The 15,061-nt window shown below is 39.4% G+C and overlaps 1 protein-coding gene across 1 annotated transcript; it reads right to left on the bottom strand.

Annotated features, from left to right (window-relative positions):
- Nucleotides 1-923: 923 nt before the first annotated feature.
- On the bottom strand, nucleotides 924-8,392 carry cnga3a (cyclic nucleotide gated channel subunit alpha 3a). Its single transcript, XM_028028377.1, has 9 exons — nucleotides 8,063-8,392; nucleotides 6,195-6,309; nucleotides 5,979-6,068; nucleotides 4,532-4,681; nucleotides 3,511-3,570; nucleotides 2,858-3,064; nucleotides 2,625-2,726; nucleotides 2,437-2,543; nucleotides 924-2,329 (listed from the first exon to the last, which is right to left on the bottom strand). Exons 2-9 carry the CDS (start codon nucleotides 6,293-6,295, stop codon nucleotides 933-935), a joined length of 2,214 nt encoding a protein of 737 aa, XP_027884178.1. The 5' UTR covers nucleotides 6,296-6,309; nucleotides 8,063-8,392; the 3' UTR covers nucleotides 924-932.
- Nucleotides 8,393-15,061: the final 6,669 nt, after the last annotated feature.

Raw genomic sequence — 15,061 nt, forward strand, 5'->3', positions numbered from 1 at the left:
TAAAAATGGTCAAAATAAATAAATAAAACAAAATGGTCACTTTAACTCTATTAAGTAAACAGTGCACTGTGATAAAACGGTACACTGTTCAAAAGGTGACAAAATGTGGTAGGACTTGATGTTTCCTAAAATGCATTTCATTTTCTAATGTAACATGTTTTTTTTTCACAGACCAACAATTTTGGCTGGATAGGAACCAGTGTGATATTACTTAGGTGGATGGTTTAAAGCTATCTAGAAACGCCAACATTAAAATTCATTTCTCAGGTTAAGCAATAGATGCCGTATGAGGAGTTATAGTGTTCAGCAGTTCTAGCTTGTTGTTAATTGACAAATTATTTTCGATTGCTAGCATTTAAAGAGGCTGAAAATGTAAAGTAAGGCAGGGATTAAGACAGTAATAGTCATAAGCAGCTAGTTACTATCCATCAGAAATTAGTTGAATATGATCTGTTTTCAAAGTAAGTTTGACTTTTTTTTTCACACATGGACAAAGAAGTTATTTAATATGAATATTTTATTTGCATATAACTCATATTTGTAAGAGTATGCTGACAGTAACATATAAACAATCCTGGCTTTTTTAAAATGTTGACATTTTTATACAGTAAACAATGCAGCTTAAGAAGAGCAATACATTTACCTGAATAATCTGAATTCTTATCAGAGGGGGGGAAACAGTCATCCTCAGGCTATGAAAAGCCAATGTTTGGCATAAACAAGTGCTTCCGCTCAACACACTCAAAATGTTTCAAGATGACAAAAGTAGCAGTTAGTCAAAAAGCACAAAAAGAGACTCTCTGCATTCATTGTACACAGTTTGACACATAATGTGGTGATAATAAACACGACGTATAAATAGTTAAAAATGTGGGCATTTATATGAAATAAAAGAGAATCACTTTCAAAGTTCTCCTGTAATGTTTTTTTTTTCACTGGACCTTTTTGTCTTTGTCAGCCACCACTTCGGCGAGGTCCTCCGGTTTTATGGATTTCACTTTTCCCTCCATCTGAGTGACCCTCTGCTTCAGCCGTGCCTGGGTGGAGGTAAACTCTGCCATCAGCTGAGCAAACTTGGTCTGCATCCCGTCCAGGTTGTCCTGCAGTTTCACGATCTTCTCTTCCAGATCTTTGGGGTCCGCGCCCGCATTCGCAACCGCCTCGTCGATTAGGTTGTCTTTCATAAGGATGGCTTTGCCCTTTTCTTCCAGAGCTTTCTTGGCATCCGGATACTCGGTGAGCGCCTCCATCAAGTCGTCTTTGGACAAGGCGAAGAGATCAGAGTAACCCACACTTCGGATGTTGGCCGTTCGTCGGTTACCGGCTTTACTCCCCTTGATGCCTAAGATACTGATTTCTCCAAAGTATGCCCCGTCGCTGAGCACCACAAACTGAGTGACTCCATCATCCGCCACCACTGCCAGCTTTCCTTCCTTTATGATGTACATCTCCCTGCCAATATCCCCTTTCTTACAGATGTAATCTCCGGGACTGAACACCTGTGGCTCCAGCTTGAGCACCAACTCGATCAACAGACCAGCTTCGCAGTCCTGGAAAATTCGCACTTTCTTTAGCGTATCCAAATGGACGTTGATGGCGATCTCCGCCTTAAGCTTGTCCGGGAGACTTTTCAAAACTTCTTTCTCATCGCAGGTCTTCTTTTCGGTCCAAAGATAGTCAAACCATTTGATCACTCTGGCCTCCAAGTCTCTGGTGACTTTTCGAAACTGCATGTACTGCTTTATGGAGTCGATCTTTGCCTGAAACTCGGCACGAGAGGCATTCATGTTGGAGATCATGGCACCAACGTTACCGACGATACTAGCAAAGATTAGCACACCGGTGAGAAAGTCCCCAATGACAAAGAGGAATTCAACGTCTTTTACTGGTGCTGGGGTTTCTCCGATGGTGGTGAGGGTGAGTGTCGACCAGTATAGGGAGTAGATGTACTTTCGTGCCAAGCGACTGTACTCTGGGTGACTGATGTTGGGATAGACCCACGTGTCAGATCCAAAGCCAATGCTTTTCGAAAGGGAAAAGAAAACACAAGCATTCCAGTGGATGATGGTGAGGATGTAAAGCACGAGATTGCTGATACGAAACATGTTCGGGAAGCTGGTTCTCGTCTCAGTGCGCTCAAAGAACTCAAAGAGCCTCTGGATTTTGCAAAGACGGTTGAAACGAAACTCTGGATTGTCAAATCCATACTGCAGAAAGAGCAGGTCTGTGGGTATCATTGAAATCATGTCATATTTGAACTGAGATGTCGTTCTGTATTTAGCTCTCAGTTTTTTGGCATCTTTTACCAACAGTCCTTGTTCAAGGTAACCTAAGAGAAGTAAAGCACAAAATCAGAGACCAGCCCACAGCATAGAGTGAAGATTAAGTTGCATAAAAAAAAACATTTCTTTCATTAAACATTTCCAGAATTTGGACCTGTTCTCGATCTGACAAATGTGTCCATGTAGTAGATAATGTCTGAGGTATAGTCCAAGACTATCCAGAGTTTGGTATACGAAGATTGGAGCTCATTAAAGGAGGCCCTAGAAAAAGAGAGAGAAGCAAAAATCAGCAAAGAAATGTTTGTATTCAGGAAAATAATAGTAGTTCTAACAAGACGGCACCTTGTTACAATCATGATCAGGTTATAAAATACTGGGCCCGCAATGACACTCAGCCATCTGTAGTACTGGTCCGCAGCTGGATCCATAATCCAGATTTCTTTCCTGAAAACAACTTGGTACTTAATAGTGGCAATATGAAAAACATTACAGACAAAACAGATTTCTTTTCTCTCTAAAATTCAAATTACAAGCTGAACTAGCATCGGCCTACAGTCTCTTAACGCAATACTCACGGAGGATCCTCTTTCTTTTTATCGTCTTTCTTATCTTTCTTCTCGTCTTTCTTTTCATCTTTCTTCTCGTCTTTCTTCTCGTCTTTCTTTTCATCTTTCTTCTCGTCCTTACTTTCTTCTTTCTTCTTGTCTCCGTCCTTGTCGTCTTTCTTTTCCTCTTCCTTCTTCTCGTCTTTCTTGATCTCGTCTTTTTTGTCCTCTTTTTTGCTAGAGATCACAAGCTCAGTCTTAGCAGTGTTGGACACGGACTCGGAGTAGGGAGGGACGCAAAAAGGTGCAAGCTACCGATCTACACAGGGAGCAACTTCAGGAAGGCCAACTTAGGATTGAGGTTTTTGTTGCCAGGTCCGATGTAGGTCATCTTATCACCCAGCAGATGGCGCAGCATGCTTAGAGCTCTAATGGAAGTAAATTCGTTTCTAATTTGCAAACCCACATCCACTTGCAACAGGAAAAGTATATCACCATAATTAGTATCAGAATTTATTTTTATGATGCTTGTAAAAGGAACAGAAAGAAGGGAAATACACTTTCTACGGTTTTTGTTCTTGCTACTGGCTAACTGGATTAGCTACAAGGGGGGAGGCTACAAACACTACAATGAATAAATGTATTATGTCTATATTTACTTCTGAAAACCTGGGTACACTTACTCATCTGTGTTGTTGCAGTTATTTATGTTGTAAGCAGCAAGAAGCCATTTACTGGAAAGACTTAGAAAAAGAAAAACAGATAGAAATGTCTTAAGATATCTTACCAAGATCTATTTCCAGATACTAAAATACCAAAAGGTGAAAGTGATTTTTTTAAAATAAAAACTTAAGATCTTTACAGGTAGCCAAAAAACTAATATACAAGATTATTTTTTGTTTTCAGTTGGGGTTTTTTAACAGCATCAGTGCTGAATTTTATTTTCTTGTATATTTGACCATGTAAAAAGTGCTGAAGAGGCATAGGGCCAATGAAAATTAAAATGTCAGAATCCTTTTTTTCAGAAGCTTTAATGAAAATAATAGGCTGCCCTTACTTAGTCTTTGTCTTCAGAATAAATACAAAACACATATTGAAGCCTTGCCTGCACTAATGTAGATGTTTTGTAAACATTTTTTATTTATTCATTCATTTTTGCTCTCTGCCTCTTGTCCACACCCAAACTGAGTCTTGGGTTGAGCAACTGTCTCATATTTGCCGGGATGTTCGGCATTTAAAAAAAAAAAAAAACATCCTTCTGTTTACCGAGGCCAGCTGAAAAGATGTAAGAAAATAAAAAACATTGCGTTGATTAAATCCCTCTTGTTAATCTTTCACATTAAATGGACATAACTCATTCAACTCATCAAACGTCGAATGAGTTAAATCCGATATGTAATGTTACTCAAATGTTGGAGAAATAAAAATTGTATTGTGGGATGATGTCACAATTGATACATTACGTCTCTAGGCGCCGCACCTTGGTGGAGCTGTCCCCATTTTGGAGGTGCTGCTTTGGCAAGCTTAATCATAACAGAGTGCAAACCCAGTTTGTAGAATCCAATGTTGAGCATTTGATTGAAAACTGTGGCTCTCCAGGTCAATTGTCTCGCTAAGTGATTTTGTTTAACGTAGCGCCTTTTCAAAAGACACTATACTGTAAATGGACGCCGTCTAGTGACTACAAAACAACAGCATGCTTACTTTTTCTTTCTGTGTGTGTCGCTCTCCCCACTGGTTGCATCTTTAAGGGCCGGGCCTCTGATGCGCTCCAGGAAGGAGTCATTCCTCTCCTCTATGTGGTTCACTCTGTGAGACACCCAGTCCCGCAGCATGAGGAAGAGGTAAGACAGCCTAAAAGGTCAGCGGGAGGTGAAATGGTACAAAGTGACATCGCTCTAGGCCGGGGATGGATTGTTCGTCATGTTGGCTTACAGGAAATACAAGTTGTGATGGAGGTAACTAATATAATGACAAATGTATCAAAAGACAAGTTCTTAATATTGATTCAGTACTTGTAGGGCTGGGTAAGGCGATGAAGTAAATGTGCATAAATGTATTGATCTCCATAGTGACTATATAAACTTCCACCTTCTCCCAATATCCATTGACATCTTTTTATTGGTATGTTCAGTTTCTCCAGTCTTTGTCCTTATTCACCCCAAACACAATTGGAATTTGAACTTTCTTAGCTCACAGGTTCTGTTTAAATTTGGGTCAAGCAAAGGAAGGCATTGAAGGTAGAGATAGGCTGACATGTCAAAGTACATCCTCGCATTTACTTTCGCTTTTCACTTTCCGGCTGCACTTCTGTGCTTATGGCCTCCGCTGACCATACGATTGCGCAATTTAACATTTTGAAAATAATGGAAACACGGCAATAAAACGGCGATACAGAGTCTTGGCGCTGGGATGAGGTGGCCTTTTGGCCCAATTGAAATCGGTTTATTTTGCAAAACTGCAATGGAAATACTTTATTTCGCATCTGGTTGTTGATCACTGGTTGCTGGTACAGTCACCACAAAGAAGAAGACAACAGGAAGTATTTGGAGGATGGTGGTACGACATGTTTTTTAACGACTTATTGCGTGAACAAACTAATTCACGTCAGATTTAATGTAAACACCTCAATTGTGAACTTGCTGCTTTTTGACATTAGCGGAGTACTGACTATAGTTTGGGCACATTTGTAATTGAAACGCAGCTACTGTTGTCTTTACAACATTTTTCCTGCTGGAAGAGACAAACTAGGCTTTGCATCTTTACTTCCTGTTAGCAGTACAGAAGTCATTCTGAATCAGAAATGATTTGGTCCAAATCATTGCACCTTTTTGGTGCAAACATCCACGTGGAGAGCAAACAAAGCAAACTCTACTTGCAAAGGAAAATTCTCAGAAGACTTATTAGATTACGGTGCATCTCTGAAATAACCAGGAAGTCTTGGCCTACATCTCTGTTTTCTTGTCATCCATTCAATTGATCAGGAACCAATGAAATGCTGATCTGGACCCAAAGAACTGAGTCGGCAGATGCAACACAGTGAGTCCCTGGTGCTGTAAATCTAAATCTAGACAGTCGAATGAGTTTGTTTTTTTTCTAATTCTACACCTATTTATTAGCACTCAGAATGTAAAAGTGCATAGACGTTCACCTGGCCAATGCCCCGCCACCTCTGTGTGGGCTTCTACGAGACCCTGAGGACAAGGCTCTCGCGGAGGCGTCTTCACGAAGAGAGTGGGCCCTAGGAGACAGCAGATAAGGTAAGAGACATTCACTTGATCTTGGAGTCTAAAAATGATGACAGCACTCCAAGGATCTCCGGTGTCAGAACGCAAAGTGAGTTTATTCCCTAATTCGGCTTTCAGACCTGCTGTCCCCATTTTCCATGGCAGCGAGTTCATCGTCGGATGTGTTGGTGGACGGCCGATGTCTTGCTGAAAAGGAGCTTTCACTGCACACTTTTGCCATCTTGTTGTAGCCGCCTGTGAGGAACAAACACACACACACACACACGCACGCTCAGTTGGACTGAAACATCGTTGTGAATTAACTAATTAATTAATGGAAGGTGTAAATGTGTTGACTGGGTCCCGACATCTGTGTGAGAGTGCCACCAAAACGTACTTCTTGTTCCGTGAACACTAAACAAGATCAGTGTCGTCTTTTGACGAACCCACCCAGCCGGCTTTTAAAATAAGCTATGGCTTACAGGTAGAATGCAGCGGCTGTGTTTAGTTGTTGTATACAGCAGGTTAAGTCTATTAGAACGCAGCTTAGAGAGCAAGTACAACAGTAAGTGGCTGAAAGTCCCAGCAGCCTGCAGAGACGGCCTGATCTGGGGAAGAAGAAGGTCCAATTTTTACATGTTGCGCAGAGATTCACACCAGAGTCTGAAAATGTACGGCTGTCGTGATCATGTTCTGTTTTCACTAAAACGTGTCGTCTTGTCTCTGTCCAGGTGATGAGTCACTGATCTCTGGGTAAAACCAGTGGTTGTAACACGTGCACTCATGTAGATTACAGCTAATACCGAGGAGTTAAGCTACCCCCAGTAAATTCAATCACACTGAGAGCATTGCCAAAAGGCTAAGTGTTTGAAGGGTGACGGGGGGTGAAACCAGCGGCGTCTGCGCCGTAAATATAAGGAGCATCACTCATATGGCGCAGCAACTCTGTTGACTTGCCTGTTTGCGTTCATGCGCCGCATCCAGAGAGCAAAGGTCACTCAGCGTCACTTCGCTTGTGGTTTGAATATTTTTTGAGTCAAAGGGTCAAAATCTGATTCTCAAGCTTAGTGTCAGGAAATGACACAGTACTGTCATTTCCTGCGTTGTGAGGCAAATTTATGGATTTCTTTAACCGAATTTGAAAGATGAGAAAGTACTCAAAAAAGCTTTGCTGTACACAGATTTATAATAATAATGATAATGGTAGTACTGGGATCGCACTTTTCTTAGTTCTCAGGGACACGTATATAGAGGAACAATATAAAATCAAACAATGCAAAATAGCAGAAGAACTCACAAAAAGGACATATCATGCATTAAAAGCTATTTTGAACCGATGTTATTTCCGTACATGATATGCAAATCTAAAGCAAGCAATACTGCTTTACTATTCTGCAGCCATACAATGATTCAACGGTCTTTTTTTTTATATATATACAGTACAGACCAAAAGTTTGGACACACCTTTTAATTCAATGAGTTTCCTTTATTTTCATGACTATTGACATTGTAGATTCACACTGAAGGCATCAAAACTATGAATAACACATGTGGAAATATGCACTAAACAAAAAAGTGTAAAACAACTGAAAATAGCCCTTATATTCTAGTTTCTTCAAAGCAGCAACCTTTTGCTGTGATTACTGCTTTGCACACACTCTGCATTTTCTTGATGAGCTTCAACAGGTCGTCACCTGAAATGGTTTTCACTTCATAGGTCAACCTGCCCTGTCAGGTTAATAAGTGGGATTTCTTGCCTTATAAATAGTCATGAAAATAAAGAAAACCCATTGAATTAGAAGGTGTGTCCAAACTTTTGGTCTGTACTGTATATATATATATATATATATATGCACACAGGACTTTTTTAATTAACAATGCATGTGTCCTCTAGTAGCCAAGCAACGACATTTTGTTGTGCTGTGACAGTAAATCTAACTTTAAGTCTAAATCTAACCATTAATATTCCATTTTGCAGCTAAATAATCACAGTGAACCTATTACTCACTTGTTTGATGATTCCTCACGCTGACATTCTCAGACTGGCCCCAGTAACCACAATGCTCTCATTTCTTTGATATAGTTCCATCTTCCCAAATGAAAATGGGATTTCTCTTTTCTTTCTTTCTTTTTTTTTTTCTTTTTCTTTTTTTAACTACGTCTTTGCTGGCGATTTGTTTGATCCAAGCGAGGTATTCCAGTGGAGTAGTCCCCGGTGCGCAGTCACCACAAAAATAACTGAAGGCTGTCCATAATTAGATCCAGGAGCTCTGCAGCCTGAGGTCTGTGCAGACGGAGCGCCAGAGGAACAGACAAAGGGGGAGGAGTCCTGGAGCGTCGCTGCACCTGCCATGACCACGGCCTTCTCTGACAACAGGTTAGCAAAAACAAACAAACAAACAAACATCTAGTTGCAAATGTTTACGTGGTCAGATCACAGCTTGCAGCTGGATTTGAATCTTTTGGGGTGTCTGAATCAGCATGACTACTGGAAGCTTAAAAATATAATCATGAGAAAATGAATGCAGTTATTTTCAAATTTTAAAAAAAACAAACTTTATTGACCCAATCCAAATAACATTTTGCTGTAACTCAAATTATTCAAGATTCTTCAGAGAGCTATTGTAGACGGTGATGGCTGTGGGACAGAAAGATCTCCTGTAGCAGTCTGTATTACAGAGAATTTGAAGAAGCCTCTGACTGAAGACTCTGTGTTTTTCTACGACCGTCTCGTTATGTGAAATTCTTGTTTGCGCCGTCACCTCCAGAGGTTCCTCAGTCGTCCCAGACGTCTTCACCGGATCGTTGAACCGCTGTGTCTATTTCAGTGTTACGCTGATACGCTAATACCATTTTCTCTTATGACCCTCATTTATTTGGTAATATTCACTCCCTCACTAAAATATTTATATCCCTCAAACCTTTTCACATTTCAAGTCTTGACTTTGACTGGGCCACTCTTTAAAGACAGGAATGTGCTGTGATGGCGGCTCTCCACCGATGGTCCACTCTGACGCTTTGCAACATTGTTTTATTTGGATCAGTCTAAGTCTAAATCTGAAACCTGAGGCTTTTCACGTTTGTAATATATTTTATATACACTGTGTAAAGATTATGACATAAGTGACTAAAGTTTAGGAGGCCTTAATTCTCTCACACACCTTTTCAGCTCCTCCCACAAACTCTCCAGGGACATGACATCAGGGTTTTGTGAAGACCACTCCACAAATGGGTATGTTAACAGATTATGAGGTATTTCGTGTGAAGTGTAACGATATTTATGGTACTTCTAAAAGAAAACATCACGGGTCTCGTTATAGTGCCGTCCAACCGCCTGCTGCTCGTCAGCCCAGGCATAAGGTTAAAGAGAAATCCCTTGGCAATATACGGCGCTGCCAAGCTAATCCCAGATTAGACTTGAGTACCTATTTCAGCCAGCTAATGCCCCCTTGCTTAAAGCAATAGAACGTTTTGCCTTTTGTGTTAATATTACGTTGAGTACGCCGCCGGACACACGCTGTATGTTTCCCTGCTCTCGGCACTTTGATGTTTTCGGCTGAGAAAGTCCATTAGAGATCGTCTCCTTTATTTTGATTTGATCAACAACAAAAAAACATAAGTTTGAAATGTTTTCATATCTATGGTTATCACAGGCCGAATGAAATGAGGACTGTGATATCGTTTAGATTAATCCCTGCTAAGAGTGGGTTTAAAATAAGTTGCTTATTTTTAAGTGTGATCTATTTTATTTCAGTCAGGGAGTGAATTGGCCAGTAGCCTTCAGGTACAGTGATCTTATGAGAGCGTCGTGGCGTTCCTGCTAAAAGTCAGAGAGCCCTCACAGCATCTTAAATCTTAGCTTTTCCAAAGTACAGTTGTTCCTCACACATTAGCTTACATGGGAATTTGCAACGAACGCGCACGTTTTGGAGTTTTCATGTTGTCTTTTGCTGCTGAGGACATTTTATTTTTCTGCTTTAGCTTCATTTTTTGGTTTTTCAGTTTCTCTTGTAAGTTACACTTTGCTATGAAACACCAAATATGTGTGGAAAGAAGGTTAGAAGAGCATCAGGAAGGCCAGCTCTGTCCTATGATGACGCAGCGCAGATGTTAGGAGACACAAGGACTCTGGGTAACATCACACTGATGAACAGTATGTCCCACTCCTAGCACGAAGCTGTTGCTGAACTACGGAGCTCCTTCAGTGACAAACTGCTGCATCCTAAGTGCACACATGAGCGTTACCACAGATCCTTCCTCCTAGCAGCTATTACACTATGACCATCACTACTCCAGACAAACTCAATAAGTCTCTGTTTGCAGCTCTTCTTAAAAATAGTCTGTTGTTGCCTTTATATGCACAAATGTACATGCACTTTTGTACATTTTTTAAATGATCCTATCATGTGCACGTTCCTTTGAGTCGGAAAATACATTTTTTAATAAGTGTATTTTTTGTCATGCTATAAAGTTGTCCTTATTGTATGGTATGTTAATCTTACTTCCTGTTTATAATTTCATTCTTGTGTGAATCTGCATTTCATTGACTTGCCTGTCAGTCGGTGCACCTGAATTCACCCAGAAAAGGTTATTTCTATTCTAAAGTAACACAATGCAGCGTAACGCAACTCAGATAAAGACAGTGGATTCACTGGAGATTTTTGGACCGCTTTCTCAAACAAAACATTAGCAAACCACAGGACCGGCACCCTTCTAGTGTGCAAAGCTCTTGGCGAAGAAAAATGTTCCCCACAAAGTACTCTGATTTAGTTTGATTATAATTAAATTAAAGTGTTACTCATGTGCCTGAATATAATCTAATCACGACAAATCAAATTAGATCTGACCAAATCAAACGTCTTGCCATTTTGTTGTGGTCTAAAACGAAACACGATCGGGCTTCACTGGGATCTCCGACGTAATCGAAACAAGAAAGAATTGTGCAATAATGTCGTGTAATATAAAGTACAGTTTCCTTACAAGGAGCAATCTAAGCTTGTCTCGTTTCATTGGCTGTTTGACTTCCTCATCCCTAAGAAAGAATCAAAGATTTTAGATGCCAGTCCTAATAAATTTTTAGGGTCTAATTTTTCTGTGGGCCTCTTTATTCTTACTTTTGAGATTAGTCTTTGATGAAAGCTGATGAAGAACCACCATGTTGTCGTGTAGTTGTTGGATTTTGTGTCTTATGGTGTTGAACTTGTTCAGAATAGAAACATTTTTGTCCTCAGCATTTCAAAGTGCATTACACCATAGATAGAACATCATATGAAGCAAGCAGTAAATGTTACATTTTGTCAAATGCCCTCATCAAAATAATCAAAAATGTTGTCCAATGTTCCAGTTTCAGCAGAGGAAGTTAGCTCTCAAGTCTCTTACTTACGCCTGCTTTCATATTTTTGATCTCCATCTGATAGCTTTTCATGCTAACAAGATGTGTGGAAATTACAACATCCTAATTCCCTATTTAACAATATTCCACTTCTTCAGGTTGTTGAAAAACATTACTGTATTAGTCAAGGTTTCCCCCAGCGTATTATAAGCCTGGCGGGCCACCAGGCTTTCCTTGTGCCCCACCAGGCTAAGTATTGTTTACTTATTTCAGTTTGTTTTTTTTTAATTGCCTTTTTTTTAAGACGTTATATTTGGAGTTTCAGTATTAATTTTCCAGTCTTCCAATAACACGTAATTATTAAGTGAAATTTTCAAATTTCCTGTCAACTATATAAAAAAAAAAAAATCTTAACTCAAAAACACAGCGAACCGCTGCATGACTGCCGTAGCGCCCCAAGCACCTTGCTTAGCAAGTTTTCTGGGGGAAACCCTGTTAATTACTCATTAAAATATATATATAAATAATGATTGTAGATTATTTTTTTGCCTGTCACATAGATCCTAACAAAAAAGCAGTCATACACACAAAAAAATTTTTTCTTTGAATCAACTTCAATTTTTGATTTGATTAGTTTTGCTCAAGCTACATTTCCGATTCAAATAAATCTGATTTCAGAATCATAAATCAGAATTATTGCTAATAAAATTAACTGTACCAAATTAGAGTCATTTTTTTTTCTTAAGTTGTTTCAGAAAAACCTTTTTTTTTCTTTTCTTTTTTCAGGGTAGAGCGGATTTGGTTGCGGCTGCTGATCTGAGGACCGAGAGGCACCAAGGCAAAGCTCCCTGAGGCGGCCGACCAAAAGGAAGCCTTATTCAGGCAGCAAGTAAACAACGCAGCCAGCAGCTTTTGTACATATGAAAATTAACCCGATAATATAACTAATCTGCTCGCTCGGTTTTCATTGCATTGTTTAAATTCATTTATTCGTTCGGCTTCGTCCGGCTCGGTGCGGCTCGCCGACTTGTCACATGGCCAACACCGAGGCACGAGGGTCATCAAATGACCACATTCACACACTCTTGTACAGGTGTTTTCAAATCACTGATCATATGATAAGCATGCAAGAAAGAGGAGAGCACTCACACTGGCATCAGGGGAACACACAAACTAAACAGGCAAGATAGAAACCGGAGACTTTCTGACTGCAAGGAGGCGATTTCAGTAAACGTGAACGTTAGCGTCTTAGCAAGACAGGCCTCATGATGAGCTTTGCAAAGGTTTTGATGCCTGTCAAGTGTTTTTTATAACTTCCTGGCTTCACACACTTGAAATAGGAGTATTTGACTGGACGCCAGGAATTCACTCACTCTTATTTGTTTAAACCAGGGAACAGGAATCAAAGAAAAGGTGACAATAAACTCACATGCAAACATTTTAGAGAAACATTTGATCTTGAAATAACAATTGATCCTAATGATCAACGTTATCATTAATTGTAGACGTGTATTTCTCACAATTTCAAGAACAGTTTGAGAATTATTTTTAGCCTGAAGTGAAGTGAAACCATTTTTGAATCAGATTTAAACTAAAAAAAAAAAAAAGGTACTGAGATTAAACATATATAAACATGAAGTAAAGTTAAAGAAAAAAAGAGTCAATTTTACATAATACTGGACCCTTTAAACAAATTCACAGAGGTCAGACCTGTGTCAGATCTACATAACAAACATTAACCCACGTCGGAGGAAGACATTTTTAAGATGCCACACGCGCCTGTGATGATTATGAAACGCTCTCAGATTGAACTCTACAGCTGAAGGGTCCTCAGCGCTGCTGAGGGTCCTCTGATGATGTGGACATCGCTCATCAGATGCTAGAGGTTGAAGTGCGTCTGCTCTGTTTCAGCAGAGGAGATGACTTATCCCCTGCCAAACACTCGGACGTGGTTACTATAGCAACCACAAGGACATGTTTGCCCTCTTTTGTGGAAGAAGCTCTGCTCCCTCATCGTGATGGTTCCTTTCTGTTTCGTGATTGTTTTACACTCTTTGGCTGTTTGTTCGTCTCTCTCCTAAAATTGTTACATGACATTTTTTTAAGATTCTTTTTTTTCTATATGTTGCGATTATAGAAAGCAGAAGTTTTTTAAGCCGCTAAAAACAAAAAAATATCAACAAATCGAGAAATTTTAAAGTGAAAAGTTTGATGCAGGTATACGTCTTTGTGCTCTGAAACTTGAGATAATGTACCTTTAATTAAACCAATACGTCGCTGTTATCCATATAATAGTGTCACTGCAAAAACACAAAATCTTACTTAAATTGATTTATATGAACATTAAATTACACTCATATGGTAGTAAACCAACCAATATGTACACTGCAAAAACACAATGTCTTGTCAAGGATTTTTGGTCTAATTTCTAGTGCAAATATCTTTGTGCACTTGGAATAAGACAAAACTAACTTACTAGAATCTTTCTAGAAAGATATAGCAGCTTATTTTAAGTAAAAAATTCCTTAATATTGATTTTAAAAACTTAGTACTTTTTACAGTACTAGTGTACTAGCACTGGCAGATTAACTATAAGAAGACATTTTTTCCCATGTCCTAAGTGAAATAATCTGCCAGTGGTAGTACTAGTAGTTTTTAAACATTCATGTTAAGAAAAAATTGACTTTGAAAAAAAATTCTATATTTTGCTTAAAAGTTACTTGCGAGTTTTTTGAAATCTCATTTAAGATGTAACAACATATTTCCACCAGAAACTAGGCCAAAAATACTTTCTTTTTTTGCAGTGTTAAGCAGAAGTGTGGGACCAAATATACATTTTCCAGAGACGCTACCTTTTGGTCACACTAAACATCGGAAACTATTAAATGCACTTGAAACTCTACCTTATTTAATATGAATTATTCATAACACAAGAGCTTTAGCTGCATTGCTGCAGAACCTGCCTGCCTGCAGCAGCTTTTGTATACATGACAATGTGCGTATAGGACAAGTTCACGTCTCATCCAATTTCAGACGTCGTTGGGATGCAGCAGAACCGGAGTTATGTTAGATTGCTCAAACTTATAGTATGTGGCGCATCCAGGCCAACTTGAACTAAACCCAAAGGAATGCTCGAGTAGTATGGTAGTTCCCTGTGGGGGGTGAAATGAGATATTTTGCTTCCGGGAGGCTAAAAGTAGCTTCATACCTTCGCGTTGTCATTTCAACCCTTACTACTTTCTTTTTGTACTTGTAAACAAACCACCTGCCTCATCTCCGTTTGCGTATCCCACGGCGTCTGAGTTTATTTGTTGTTGTAGTGAAGAGTCTTTATGACTCATGGAAATCAAGAACCACAAAAAAGGCTAAACAAATGTCATGTTTATTTCAGTCGCAGATTATTTGCTGGAAACTTTTTTGTAGTCGCACTCTGTTTGCATCTATTTTGGATCTGAACCTGTTTGGGCCAGTTGACAGATTATGACCCCTGTTGACCCAAGATAAATATAAGTGAACTCCTGACCACTAGAGATGAAGCCATAAAAAAATTTTTTTTTTAAAACTCCTAGGCCACGGTCATTCTGGGGATCAATTTTATCATTAAAACTGTTTCAAAGGTGAGTAAAACATAAAGTTTATAAGCCAAAAGGTTGGAATTACTCCCCTACAGCTAAC

Source organism: Xiphophorus couchianus, chromosome 9, assembly GCF_001444195.1.
Source record: "Xiphophorus couchianus chromosome 9, X_couchianus-1.0, whole genome shotgun sequence".
NCBI lineage: Eukaryota > Metazoa > Chordata > Actinopteri > Cyprinodontiformes > Poeciliidae > Xiphophorus > Xiphophorus couchianus.